Source organism: Melanotaenia boesemani, chromosome 21 (genome assembly GCF_017639745.1).
Source record: "Melanotaenia boesemani isolate fMelBoe1 chromosome 21, fMelBoe1.pri, whole genome shotgun sequence".
Taxonomy (NCBI): Eukaryota; Metazoa; Chordata; class Actinopteri; order Atheriniformes; family Melanotaeniidae; genus Melanotaenia; species Melanotaenia boesemani.
The window spans coordinates 29,204,276-29,219,406 of NC_055702.1; the positions used below are offsets into that span (position 1 = coordinate 29,204,276).

The window sequence follows — 15,131 nt, forward strand, 5'->3', positions numbered from 1 at the left end:
CATTAAAATCCCCAGTATAAGAAAAAACTGTTCACCTTAAAATACAACACAGGACCCTGAAATGTCATCTTTGGGCACCAGTCTAAACACAACCAGCAATATGAGAACACAGTGATAGAACGTTTTCACTAACAGAAGTCACACTGAACATCAAATTTTATGAATGAATAACGATGCACTTGATCATAACACTGAAATAATTAATAGAAGACCGTGACCACACTTATTAGAACTAAACAAAAAGGCTGGGAGGCCATGGGGTAAAAGGATAATATCTATAACATACAAAGACAAAATACATTTAAACCAAATTTTATGACGTTGAACAGACATAATTATTTTAATGCAGGACGTCTGACAGAATATACATGTATTTTTATGACTTATAAGACTGATATTGCATCGACTTCCCTCTGAAAACAAATTAAACGGACTGGCGATGAACGCAGTCTGATCTGGTGTTTGAACTATTGAACATCAACCCGGAAGTGCGCCGCCTTTTTTCTACACGGAAGTCAGTGGGTGTGTCCCAAACCGCGCACTTCTATACTTCGAACACTACATTTAAGTGCTTAGTGCGCTGACACAGAAATTTCAGTAAAAACTCAGTGCACTGAAAGTACCCGGATGCTGCCCTAAACTCGGCCAAAAATCTAGTGCGAAACGATGGACACTACACGCACTAAACAGACGCCATCTTGCTGACGTAGCGGAAGGGGAGGGACTTTCAACCAGTTTTTCAGAGCTGGCAGCCACCGACTCAGCGGTACCGATGCAGGCGGAGGGTATTTTCAACTGTTGTAAGTATGAAGATATTTGATCATAATTCTAATATAAATTGCAGCATGCTTCGTATCTCTTCTATCCCTGATGACAGTTATGGATCTGATCATTTGTTGGAGGCTGCAGTAGAGTTAGCAACGTAAATGTTAGCAGTTTTATAACCGATTTCGCGGATCTAGATGGGCTATAAGTGTTAAAAATGATTAATGCTATAGGTTCCGTATGTTTATTCATGATTGCTGAACCTCCAAATTAAGCACTGCGGGGTCTCTGGCGTAAACGAAATGGTCCTTGATCTGAAAACTGATTAGGAAACACCGCTGGTTTAGAGAACCGGCCCGTTTCCATGGTACCGCTGACGAAGCCGTAGCTGATTGCAGACGCTTATCTAAAGTGATGTACAAAGTACCCATAAAGTACATAATAATGTTTGCTTTTATATAAACTTCCATTCTGTGTTCACCGTAGGTCACTGTGGCATCGAACTACCGAGCCAGCAGTGGCACTGAGGCTTTTACCACCTGCGGGCTAGGACGCTGCTGTGGAGAAGAGGAGGCGGCAAGAGAGAAATGTTTTAATAAAAAGTTTAAATAAAATGTTTTCTGCATCCCTGTTTTAGCGTCTTCATTACTGCATTTCATATTTTAAATGATGATTTCTAGTATAATCGGTTTCCTGTTGCCAGACGTGAACGTATCAGTGTAAACACCAATGAAAACACATGTATAATGTAACGTACTTTAATTCAGTTAAGATATCTTTGCTTATTTAAAAACTGTTTTAGCATAAAAGTATGACATGCAAACACGTATGTTGACGTGATTTTGGATTTTGGAAGAAAAAAAAAGGTATATTAACCGAGCGGCGCCGCTAAGCTGGTACGTCACTACCGGTAAGTGCAAAACGTTAGTGCTCAATTTGGATCAGGACTTACCCACGATAGTATGCACTACAGAAGGTAGTGCTTAGTGCGCACTACGCACTACCTTCCAGTGCACTCATGTAAGTGCGCGGTTTGAGACACACTCAGTGGGTGTGAACCAAACCGCGTACTTCTATAGGCGAATCTTTTGTGACGTCAGTGTTTACCTTTTGCCGCATTGCATCACGGTATTGGGTGGCAAGAAGCTGCATCTGTTAGCTGGATTTCTTTGCGTTTGGAGTTTGAGGGCGATCTACTACATGGTTCACTCGTGTTGTGTGATTGGCTGTACGGCTCGTTGGGGGCCCAACAAAAAGTTTTTCCGCATTCCCACCGAAAAAGACCCCGAAAAAAGAAGGAAATGGTTACGTGCTATGATACGTGCTTTGATACCTGCAAGCCTCACTGGTACACGCAGCTGTTGTGAGTGCTATCCTGACCGCTGTTTCTATTTTAAACATTAAAGCTGCTACATGACTGCATGTTTCTCCTAGACTGGATTTGAAAGAAAAATTTTGTAAGATGTTATTATCGTTTTTCACGATAGACCAAACGCCATTTAAATTATAGTTAACAGGACCAATAAAATTGAAAAACAGTCATTAGATTTAAAATGAAAAATTCAAAGGCACTGATAAATAAAGCCTTACCCGGCTTTGCAGTCGCAGTGACATGTGATTATTTCACCGTTTTCTTGGGCGATCACCCACGGAAGATGCGAATCACGCTGTGACACTGCTTGGCCGGGTCTGACCTCCGCTTTGAGCACGACCACTGATTTTTGTTTCACCGAAAAGATTGGCCCAACCTTTCTTGAAACAAAATAGTTATAAGCTTCGAGGCTTTTAAAAGCTTTTAACCTCTCGTGGGTGAAGGGTCCAGGGCTTTCAACTAAATAAGAATAAATATCTCCCCAGCACATCTGTGGCCAAGATGCAGGTGAGTCAGACCAGTATTTTTCGTCATCCCGGACTTCATATGGGCTTTGTATTTGTTCGATTTTGTCTGCAACACAAATTTTTAGTTTCTCTCTAAACCTCCTCTGGTCTTCGGAGCTTAGCGTACTTATATAATTTGGATTTCGCCCGCTTACTTTCTTGTTTATGCTAGCAGGTTCCGCCATCTCAACAGGTCTTCTTGCCACCCAACCACACGCGCATGCGCAAAAAGATGTAAACAAAGATTCGCCTATACTTCGAACACTACATTTAAGTGCTTAGTGCGCTGACACAGAAATTTCAGTAAAAACTCAGTGCACTGAAAGTACCCGGATGCTGCCCTAAACTCGGCTAAAAATGTAGTGCGAAACGATGGACACTACACGCACTAAACGGACGCCATCTTGCTGACGTAGCGGAAGGGGAGGGACTTTCAACCAGTTTTTCGAGCTGGCAGCCACCGACTCAGCGGTACCGATGCAGGCGGAGGCTGTTTTCTACTGTTGTAAGTATGAAGTTATTTGATCAAAATTCTAATATAAACTGCAGCATGCTTCTTATCTCTTCTATCCCTGATGACAGTTATGGATCTGATCATTTGTTGGAGGCTGCAGTAGAGTTAGCAAGGTAAATGTTAGCAGTTTTATAGCCGATTTCGTGGATGTAGATGGACTATAAGTGATAAAAATGATTAATGCTATAGGTTCCGTATGTTTATTCATGATGGTTGAACCTCCAGATGAAGCACTGCGGGGTCTCTGACGTAAACGAAATGGTCCTTGATCTGAAAACTGATTAGGAAACGCCGCTGGTTAGAGAACCGGCCCGTTTCCATGGTAACGCTGACTAAGCCGTAGCTGATTGTACATCACTTTAGATAAGCGTCTGCAAAGTACCCATAAAGTACATATATATATAATAATGTTTGCTTTTATATAAACTGCCATTGTGTGTTCACTGTAGGTCACTGTGGCATCAAACCACCGAGCCAGCAGTGGCACTGAGGCATTTACCACCTGCGGGCTAGGACGCTGCTGTGGAGAAGAGGAGGCGGCAAGAGAGAAATGTTTTAATAAAAAGTTTAAATAAAATGTTTTCTGCATCCCTGTTTTAGCGTCTTCATTACTGCATTTCATATTTTAAATGATGGTTTCTAGTATAATCGGTTTCCTGTTGCCAGACAGTGTAAACACCAATGAAACAAATGGATAATGTAACGTACTTCCATTCAGTTTAAAAGCTGTTTTATTAGTGTTTTAAATTGCACTTTATACTAACAGGTATGGGGGAGACATGCAAAGACACATGAACGTGTGCTGATGGTTTCTATTGTTATCTACTGAGATAGATTAATACAGTGGAGGCCACGGTTCTTTGTTTCACTAACGAGGCCTTTTAAAAGGCATTTAATAGCATAAAAGTGTGATGACATGCAAACACGTATGTTAACGTGATTTTGGAAGAAAAAAAAGTATATTAACAGAGCAGCGCTGCTAAGCTGGTACGTCACTACCGGTAAGTGCAAAACATTAGAGCTCAATTTGGATCAGGACTTACCCACGATAGTGTCACTACAGAAGGTAGAACTTAGTGCATACTACACACTACCTTCCAGTGCACTCATGTAAGTGCGCGGTTTGAGACACACTCAGTGTCGCGACGAGAAAATCAACGGCTCTGGTTCTGGCTAACTGCTGTAAGCGGAACTCTTATTTTGAAGTGTGAAGCACCGGAACAGCATGTGCATGTAAAACGTTGTAGCGTTGATTTGTAGCCGCAGTAGCACATCAAGAGCGTGAAATACAGAAGCGGCAGATGTTGGCAGTTTACATATATCGTGTGGTTGTTATTCCTAAAAAAACAGCCTGTCATAACACCCGTCTATGTTAGCAATAACATCTCTGTTATCCCGACCTAGCATAGCATTAGCTATGAACGAGAATTCATCAGAAATATAACTTTTATTTTGGGGGAAAAAAACTAATAGAAACGCAGCTATTGTCTTTTTTATTATAATAATTATTAGTATAATAATAATTATTGTTTTTGTTATGTAGATTATTTTATGTTGATGTTTACGTTGACTTTGAGCTGCTTTTTGGTACTTTATAAATAAATGTTCACTCAACAAATTGGGGAATAAAACGAAGCTGCAGTAAATGCTGTTAACAGCGGTTGGTATTTATTTAGCTGTTGCTGCCCTCATGTGGAACTTTCAGGAAGCATCATGTTCACTCAGCAGCCTGTCAGGTAAACATCCTCCCAACAACCCTCTGACCTGTGTGTTTACACTCACTTCTCAGTATGAAATCTGAAATGATCCAGGTCAGAACCGGGTCAGAGGAAAATATTCTGCTGGGTTTTTCACCCTCAACCAATGCTGACATGAAAGAACATTTCCACCAGTATTTGAATTTTACGTGCCTGTAAATAATTCAATCACAGATGTTTTTGAGCCGTTAGATATTTAGAAACAAGAGCATCCCACTATTTTTGAATGATTTTTTTCTCTGTAGAACAGATCCAGACGTTTTAGCACCACCTTCTCGTCTGGTTGAAGTTGACGGGGTTGGATGGCTCTGCAGCATGACGCTTTCTTCTGATCCGACCTGAAGTGAGGCTGAAACCTGCAGGTCAGAGAGATCAGGACGCTTCTAGTACATCCTCACATGGATTTCTTTGGTTGTAGTAAATACAGTTTTTAGGACAATGAAGTTAAAATTTCATAGAAGAATCAGAATATCTGCTGTTATGAATTTGTTATGATTTTGGGAAATTCATCTTTATTTCCAGTTGGTTAAATACTGCAGATTTTAATTCAAATAAAAGGAGAAGAAACTCCAAGGAGCAGATGTAAAGATGAAGCTCAAAATCAAACAGGAATGGCTTTAAAGAAACTGGATTAATACATAACCAGATCATTTATCAAATAGCAAAATACTTTTTTATAATAATCTATTATGCTAATTTTTTAATTATAAATTTATTTATTTTTCCAATATCATCAAATAAGTATTAAATATTTTTCCAATATTCTATTGAATAATAAAATGTTAGTCATAAGATACTAAAATATTTTCATAAACATATTTAATATTTTTCTGATCAACTGTTTTTCCAATACTGGATCAAATAAAAACGGAATACATGTACTGATCACCCCATAATTAAACAGGCAGTTTTCAGATGTCTGTACATTTAATGGAGACCCACAAAGACAGAAGAGATGTCTGAGGTGCTCAACCAAGGAAAGACGGAAACCTTCGTCTGATGAGCTCAGCCTTTTTATCACAGTACTGAGGAAGAGGAGGGTCTTTGCCAGGATCCAGGAGGCAGCCTCTAGCTTTCAGACTGCTGACCCAAAGTTACCCAGAAGACTTAAACTATGCTGACTGGAGCTGACCTGGTCTTGCACAAGTTCACAGAGATTTCACAGAGGCAGGACTTCACTTTGGCCGAGCGCAGGTTTTAAGGTGGGAGTTTGTACCTGGTTGCGTCTTTTAGGCTCGTCTGCCAACACAGTTCATTATTTCTAAAGATCTCCCTCAGTTTGACGAGAGGATCATCAACCTTTGCATAAAATTGGAAAAATACTCAGAGACACTTGAAGCTAGTTGATAAACACATCTGTGTGTCCATGAGTCTCTTTCCTCTCGGCTCATAAAAGCATCGTCAACCTCCACATTTTAATCTGCTCATGTCCCATTTCTGGCCAACAACGGAAGAAATTTCATTAAATAAGCTGCAATCATTACTTCATTTACTGAGAGGGAATAATAAAACCCTGGTGTACCAAACCAACCCCAGTATGAGACAGTCTGACTGCACTGCTCAGCACATTTTAACTGTAATAAAACATTCTTTAACGGATCCGTCTTGATGTGATACGATCATTACAATTATGACATGAAGTTAATGTTGTTATTTTTAATAAAAACTAGAAAAAGTAACTAAATATCTGCACAGCAACAAGCTGTCGACTGTCATCAGCTCACCAAATATCCACCGAGCATAGAAAAACTACCACATAAAGGACAGTTAGAGGATTCAGAAACCTCCAGGTCTATTTCAGGACCAGTCTAACACTCCCTGCTTATTTACCCTCATCATAGGAGACACTCTGAGCAGCAGCAGGGAGGCTAAGAACATTTCATGGAGATCGACCAGGGAAAGAAGTTTCCCGACCTGTACGTCCATACTGAAACTGTGGCAACAAATACAGATTAACTCTGCAAGTCACAGGCCTGCCCATGAACCAGGCCTGCTCATGAACCAGGCCTACTCATGAACCAGGCCTACTCAAGAACCAGGCCTGCTCATGAACCAGGCCTGCTCATGAACCAGGCCTACTCATGAACCAGGCCTGCTCATGAACCAGGCCTACTCAAGAACCAGGCCTGCCCATGAACCAGGCCTGCTCATGAACCAGGCCTACTCTAGAACCAGGTCTACTCATGAACCAGGCCTACTGTAGAACCAGGCCTGCTCATGAACCAGGCCTACTCTAGAACCAGGTCTACTCATGAACCAGGCCTACTCACGAACCAGGCCTACTCATGAACCAGGCCTGCTCATGAACCAGGCCTACTCATGAACCAGGCCTACTCATGAACCAGGCCTACTCACGAACCAGGCCTACTCATGAACCAGGCCTGCTCATGAACCAGGCCTACTCATGAACCAGGCCTACTCATGAACCAGGCCTGCTCATGAACCAGGCCTACTCATGAACCAGGCCTACTCATGAACCAGGCCTGCCCATGAACCAGGCCTACTCAAGAACCAGGCCTGCCCATGAACCAGGGCTACTCAAGAACCAGGCCTGCTCATGAACCAGGCCTGCTCATGAACCAGGCCTACTCATGAACCAGGCCAGCTCATGAACCAGGCCTGCCCATGAACCAGGCCTGCTCATGAATCAGGCCTACTCATGAACCAGGCCTGCTCATGAACCAGGCCTACTCAAGAACCAGGCCTGCTCATGAACCAGGCCTACTCATGAACCAGGCCTACTCAAGAACCAGGCCTACTCATGAACCAGGCCTACTGTAGAACCAGGCCTGCTCATGAACCAGGCCTACTCTAGAACCAGGTCTACTCATGAACCAGGCCTACTCACGAACCAGGCCTACTCAAAAACCAGGTCTACTCATGAACCAGGCCTACTCTAGAACCAGGTCTACTCATGAACCAATCAGATTTCTCTGACCTTGTAAAATTTACTGACTGACCAGTAAACTTTCCTTGTAACGTCTTGCAGACTGAATCTGTATTTGTAGATTTCTATCTGTGCTTGTTGTTACACTTTGGAGTTCTTGGAGATGCCAGTTAGAAAACTTTTGTCCCTATTCTAGCTCATAGGGTGCCATGGCTTGTGATCCAAATGGAGTCATTCTGTAGTGTTTGGACAGGAATCAGTGTTAGGGCTAAAGAGATGCATGAACACACTCCACATGGAATTAGAATCACTTCGTGCTCTCCTTCAGGGTTTATGACTAAATAAATGTCAATATTTTTGTCTTAATAAGTGTTCAAATGATTAAAAGTGACTGAGTTAATATCCAACCATAAAACAAAAAGTCTGCACCAACAGCTTGTTTTATTGAGAAAACTACAAACATATTTAACTTGAGAGAAGAATCATGTGATGTCTAGAAACCAGAGGTCATGCCAACACATGGGTGTCTCAGGCCAAAACTAACACAACCAAGTGGACACAAAACCTCATTTCAACCCTCCAGATGCTGGAAGGGCTCTCCACGCTGAAAAAGTAATTTCAATGTCAGCTCTCAGTCTTTGTCAAAGGCCTATAAAAGGAAATAATGCTGAACCGGTGGGTGTGGATGCTACGCCATGGAGCATCACACACAGCCGTCTGCTGACATGCCAGAGGTCATTACAGCTCATCAATTACTAACATGAGCCACAAACAAACCAAGCTCCAAAACAGGAATCATGTCAAACTGAAAGTGCATAGGGTGAGTGGATCCATCTTTAGTCTACCAGAGAAGCTTTCATGTGGCTTCCTGCTGGAACAGACTGAACCGAGGGAAGTCGCAGGGCGATAAAACCCAGACATAAAAAGAAAAATGAACCAGCAACAGAAAAACACACCTGCTTTGATTCCATTATAAAAAAAGAAAGGAAATTAGACCAGAACATTATTTTTCACAAAGAAATGAGTTTGTTGAAACTTTTATAGCTAACTATACATGTGTAGGATAATAAAATATACACCAGCTCCTAAACTAGACCTTTGATTTTTTTTCCTTTTCAATTTTTGATTAAAAAAGACAAGATTATTATGAAATTACCTGAGTAACATAATCTAAGCTTTGCTCCGATCCCCAACCCCAACTTAAGGCCCATTTATGCTGGACGCAGAAGACGGATAGACAGAAGGACATTTTCGTCTCCGTCTCCTGCGTCCAGCATGAACGGGCTTTTACAGTGTACCATGTTCACAGTAAAATCTGACATGAGCATGCATGACACACATCATGTTTGCAGTACAAAATTTTCCACAATATGCACCTATTTCAAGATAAAAGTAGGTTTTACTTCATATGTACAGGAACAGAAACCAAACATCGAGGAGCGTTCCACCTTGGCGGGAGTAAGGACCAGCCCGTTTAAAGGGAAAACTCTCAGAACAGTTTGTTCCAGTCTCTGGTGGCCTCCATCAGATGCCTCTGGCCGTGACCGACCCAGTCCTCCTGGTTGTTGAAAAGCCGACCACAGAACCAGCAGTCAAACACGGCTGATCCCGGACTGCCACCCGACAACATCTTCACCACCTCATATTTCTTCTTGCTTTTTTTCCTCAGCTTGAGTTTGAGAAGGAAGCGTTCCTGAACAGAGCTCTGAACTGGTCTTGGACTGTTGCTAGCACACCACGCGTTTTTGGTTGGTGAATTATTCCCTACAGTACCAAGGTCCGACAAGGCTTGGACAGTTTTTTGGCACAGAGCGACCTTTGTGACCGCCCCTTCGTACCTGTTGACCACCTTCATGATGTTGGCCACCTCAGGAATGTCAGCATCGGGGTGATTGAGGACGACTACTGGCTGGTATCTACGAGGACATTTGACCCGCTGCTCCGGGCTGAACGGGGAAAGTCTCAGTGTTCTCTCCACCTCTTTGGTGACCGGCCTCCACATCGCAGAAGTCTCTCTCTCAGTCTGGACTTTATTTGAGAGTCTTCTAACTTTTTGTACTGTGACTGGAAGCTCGTCAAACAATGCTTTCCTGCGCCTTTTCCTTTGGCTTGGAGGCCTCACCGGCCTTGGAGCTAAGCTAAGTTTCTCTGCTTCACAGGGCTGCAGCTTTACACTCACATGAGACGGAGGAGCGTTAGGGGTTTTCACATCTCTCTGTACAGTGTTCTGGATGCTGAGCAATTTCTTTATTCCACTAGAAGCAGCAGCATTGTTTTTGTTTGACGACACCAGGAAGCACTTGGTCTGAGGTCTGGTGGCCAAAAACAGGGGCTGGTTGTTGGACGTGGGAGCTGCACTAGTCAGAATGCTGCCAGTGGGGGTGACGATCTTTAATATGACTTTATTTACAGAGCTTTCGCTGGTTTGGTTACTGACAGGTCCACTTTTTGTCTCTTGGTTGTTTAGTAACAGGCCTGATTTGTGTGGCGAGATGTATCGGAGCAGAAACGCCTGGCGACCAGTCTGCAGGGTGCTGGCTTTCTCTGCAGAACTCACAGGCATGGCCAGAACTGGTCTAGAGTTCAGTGGGAATGGAGTACTCGCCAGTTTGATGGCAGGCGTAGTCTGGGTCTGAGTAAGAGGGACGGATCTTTGCACCAGGTAGCACATTTGTGGCGTTTTTGCGGTTTTTTCTGTAGGTGTAGCATGTGGTGAAAGGAGCACAGGACCCTTAAGGCCTGAACTATTGATTAGGTAATGGTTGGAGGAGGTGTGAATGCCTGGTTTAAAAGCAGAGAAAAGAGTTTTCCCCTTCTCCACTAGCTGTGGCTTTGCTTTTGGTACCCCCATCAACTTAGTGTTAGGAGTCCGAGTCAGGCCAGATGCTGATTGATCCAATCCTGGTTTCATGTTCGATACTTTGATTTGAGGGTTTGTAGAGTTGGTTAAGAGTTTGAAACCAGGAGTGGCTTTAACTTGCAGCGGCAGAGCAAAACGGTTCTCAGCCGCCCTCAGCAGAACCGGCTGCTTACCCTCAGGTAACTGTAGGATTCTCAGAGCCGTCTTAGTCTGCTTTAAAGATCTGCTGCTTTCCACCGAAGCCTCTGTTCCTTCCTTGTTTAGTTTTTGTTGAATAGTTTCATCTGAATGTTCCTCCACAACATTCTCACTTTGTGCTGAACTACTTTTTGTTTTGGATTGTTTCATGGAAATGGGAATGCTGTCCTCCTCTATTTTGATGATATTGAAATCTTGGAGCTCTGAATCTACATTTTGCTCAGTGGGAGCGTTGTCCACACCGGCTTTGTACTCAACCACAACGTCTGGACTCTCTGTGAAATGTTCTGGAGACTCTGCTAAGGTCAGGCTAAACTCGGAGGATTCACAGGGGGTTTTCTCATCTTCAGAGTGTTCGGAGTTAGAGTCAGAGGTCTGGATTGTATTCGCTAAAGTGCTAAATGTTTCCTTGGAATAGTTGTGAAAGGCGAATACTTCCTGGTTTGGGATATTTCCTGTGCTAATGGCACCGTCTCTGCTGCAGGCGGCTGAGGACGGGCATGGCTGTGTAGGTTTCACATCATTTACATTCTGCTGGACATTTCTAGCTTTAATATCAATGCTAATACCATCAGTTTCCTCTGGAGTAACCAGAAGAGATGGGATGATATCCATGGAGCTAAACACACCGTTCCCTTTCCTTTTCTCCCCATCGGTTGGTGACCCTTCGAAAGACCCACAGACACTTTTAGTGAAGACTGATTTGGACTCATTTGTTTCTTGAACACCTGAAGTGGAGGATAAACTAGTGGCCTGATCACATACTGTTGTAGTACTACTCATTTCAAAAGTACTACAGCTGGCTGCATCAGTTTTACAGGTTTTAGAATCAAAGTTATCCCCCTCTACTTCATCGGAGTGAGTCTGATCACCCACACAACCCAGTTGGTTTCTAACTGGATCTGACATATCTGCAGAGGTCAGAGATGGATTCAGTAAGATGCTGCTTTGTTCCCCATCATCACCTGTGTGTGGAGAGGGAAAAAAGTTGCACACAGAAGTTTCCTCCTCCTCAATCTTCACCTTTACTGCCATAATATCATCCTGATCCATCTGAATGCAGGAGCCAGTCGTTGGGGAATCAGCTAAGCAGTGTGACGCTGAGCTCCTGCTATCAGAGCATTGTCCGTTCTCACCAGAGGCTTTACTTTTATCCAGGGCCAGATTTAACACCAACGGACAAGCACTGTCAGCTGTGGAATGGTTCTGAGTGGGCAAGTCCTGCTTCACTGCTGGAATTACTTTGAGAACCAAATGTTTTTTACCATCCACCATCTTGAATCCCATGACTTTGGTTGTGCAGTGAGGGGGAAGAGAGATTTTGTTTTTTACCATGAGAACTGTGAGGCCATTGGTGTTGGTGTGACTTCCAGGACTGGAGCTTAAGGAGTTGTCACATTCCTGCAGCATGTACGATGTCGACTGGTCTGAGTTCTGGGAACTTTTGCTGCTACCTCTGCTGTCCTTCTTCCCAACACTCCCATCCAGGATGTAGCTGGCTTCCTCCAGGAGTAGGTCTGGTTTCACGAGTCTGCCATTCTGGTTTGGTACAGTCCCAGTGAGGTTGTTCAGTCTGGACATCCTCTGAGCCTCCAGTGATTCACAACTTCTTTTAAACATTTTGAAGTTGGTTGAAGGATTAGCCGGTGCAGAAGTGTCTTCAGCAGCCTTCCACGGGTTCCTTCTTCCAGCCTCCTCTTTATGAACAGTTGCCGAGTGTTTTTTAAGGAACTCACTCTTTGCTGCTCCAAACCCACAAACCTGACAAGTGAAAGGGAACATTCCTGAGTGGGCTTTCATGTGATTCTGGTGATCCTCCTCATTCAAACTAATATGTCTGCATTTTGAACACTTCCAGTGACTCTCGTTGTGATGATGGATGTGCTGGACAAACGTTCCTGCATCGACGGTGGTGAACTCACACCAGTCACACCTGAACTGTCCGTTTACACTGTGACACATCATGTAGTGTCTGGTGAGCAGCAGAAGTGAGTACTGGATGTTATTGTTGCACAGTTCACATGGAACTAAAGTGTTCCTGTGCTCGATTCGATGGCGCTGAAGAGCAGGGAACTCATTAGTGACAAAATCACACAGATCACATGGGTAGGTAGGAAGGCATCCTTGGTGAGCTACTCGGAAATGTTTCAGAAGGTCATTGGGACTGAAAGTGAAATTATCTTTACACATCGAACATCCAAAACTCAAAATTTTTCCAGAGAAAACAGCCCTTTGTTGAACTTTACAGTGGGCCTTGAGAGTCTGTTTGTCTCTCTTAGTGGAAGTCCTGTTCTCCTTTACGGGAGATTCTCCTGCATGATTGAAAAGAGGTCCATCCGTCACTTCTCTGAAATGCTTGTAAACAAAGTCTTTCACCTTGTCTTTTTCATCCTCGATTACTGATAGGTTGCAGTTTTTGGCAGAATCGTGAGGTATGGTGAAGTCTTCCATTGTACAAACTCTGCCGATTTCTAGAAGAGAAAGAAATGGTTGGTTCTACATGCAGAGACTGTATGCAACTTATCAGACGGTATGTTCTGCTTTTTTATTATACACACACACACATACATATATGTATACATATATATATATATATGTATACACATATATATATATATATATATATACATATGTATATATATATATATATATATATTCTGATCCTAGTTTTCAAGGGCCAGCGTCCTGCAGGTTTTAGATGTTACCCTGCTGCAACACACCTGATTGAGATTAAAAAGATCTCCAACTAATAATAACTGACTGAGGTTTTGTTGAAGCTTTGACCCTTGACTCAAATAATGGTTCACTACTTGAGGTTCAAATATTTAAGGTCAAACTGGATGCTTGTGATCTTGGGATCCTCAAGCAGCACCAATTTAAAAGCAGACACGATTCTCTACTGGAAATGATGTCATGGGCTCAGGAAGACATTCAGAAATCACTGTCTGCCTTGCAGATTTCAGCAAGACGATGCTGAACCACATCCTGCATCCATCACAGCAGCATGGCTTCACAAGGGAAGAGTCCGGCTGCTGAACTGGCCTGCCTGCAGTCCAGACCTTTCACCAGTACACAACATCTGGAGAATCATGGAAGCAGGAATCCAGCAACCAAGGTCCAGGACTGTAGAGCAGCTAGAATCCTGCATCAGACCAGAATGGGACAACATTCCTCTCCTAAAACTCCAGCAACTGGTCTCCTCATTTCCCAGATGTTTCCAGACATGTTAGAAGAAGAGATGCTACAACATGCTGAACATCACCCTGGAACTACTTTTTCCACCGTGCTGAACATCACCCTGGAACTACTTTTTACACTGTGCTGAACATCACCCTGGAACTACTTTTTACACCGTGCTGAAAATCACCCTGGAACTACTTTTTACACTGTGCTGAACATCACCCTGGAACTACTTTTTACACCGTGCTGAACATCACCCTGGAACTACTTTTTACACCGTGCTGAACATCACCCTGGAACTACTTTTTACACCATGCTGAACACCACCCGAACATCACCCTGGAACTACTTTGTACACCGTGCTGAACATCACCCTGGAACTACTTTTTACACCATGCTGAACATCACCCTGGAACTACTTTTTACACCATGCTGAACACCACCCGAACATCACCCTGGAACTACTTTGTACACTGTGCTGAACATCACCCTGGAACTACTTTTTACACCGTGCTGAACATCACCCTGGAACTACTTTTTACACCATGCTGAACACCACCCGAACATCACCCTGGAACTACTTTGTACACTGTGCTGAACATCACCCTGGAACTACTTTTTAGGCCGTGCCGAACATCACCCTGGAACTACTTTTTACACCATGCTGAACATCACCCTGGAACTACTTTTTACACCGTGCTGAACATCACCCTGGAACTACTTTTTACACCGTGCTGAACACCACCCGAACATCGCCCTGGAACTACTTTTTACACCGTGCCGAACATCACCCTGGAACTACTTTTTCCACCGTGCCGAACATTACCCTGGAACTACTTTTTCCACCGTGCCGAGCGTCACCCTGGAACTACTTTTTCCATCGTGCCGAACATCACCCTGGAACTCCTTTTTCCACCGTGCCGAACATCACCCTGGAACTCCTTTTTACACCATGCTGAACATCACCCTGGAACTACTTTGTACACCATGCTGAACATCACCCTGGAACTACTTTTTAGACCGTGCCGAACATCACCCTGGAACTACTTTTCACACCGTGCCGAACGTCACCCTGGAACTACTTTTTACACC

At 43.4% G+C, this 15,131-nt stretch overlaps 1 protein-coding gene across 1 annotated transcript; it reads right to left on the reverse strand.

Moving 5' to 3' along the window:
* Positions 1–8,223: 8,223 nt before the first annotated feature.
* si:ch211-214e3.5 (zinc finger protein 518A) lies at positions 8,224–13,326 on the reverse strand. Its single transcript, XM_041974314.1, has one exon. It carries the CDS (start codon positions 13,308–13,310, stop codon positions 9,291–9,293), a length of 4,020 nt encoding a protein of 1,339 aa, XP_041830248.1. The 5' UTR covers positions 13,311–13,326; the 3' UTR covers positions 8,224–9,290.
* Between the last annotated feature and the right edge of the window lie 1,805 nt (positions 13,327–15,131).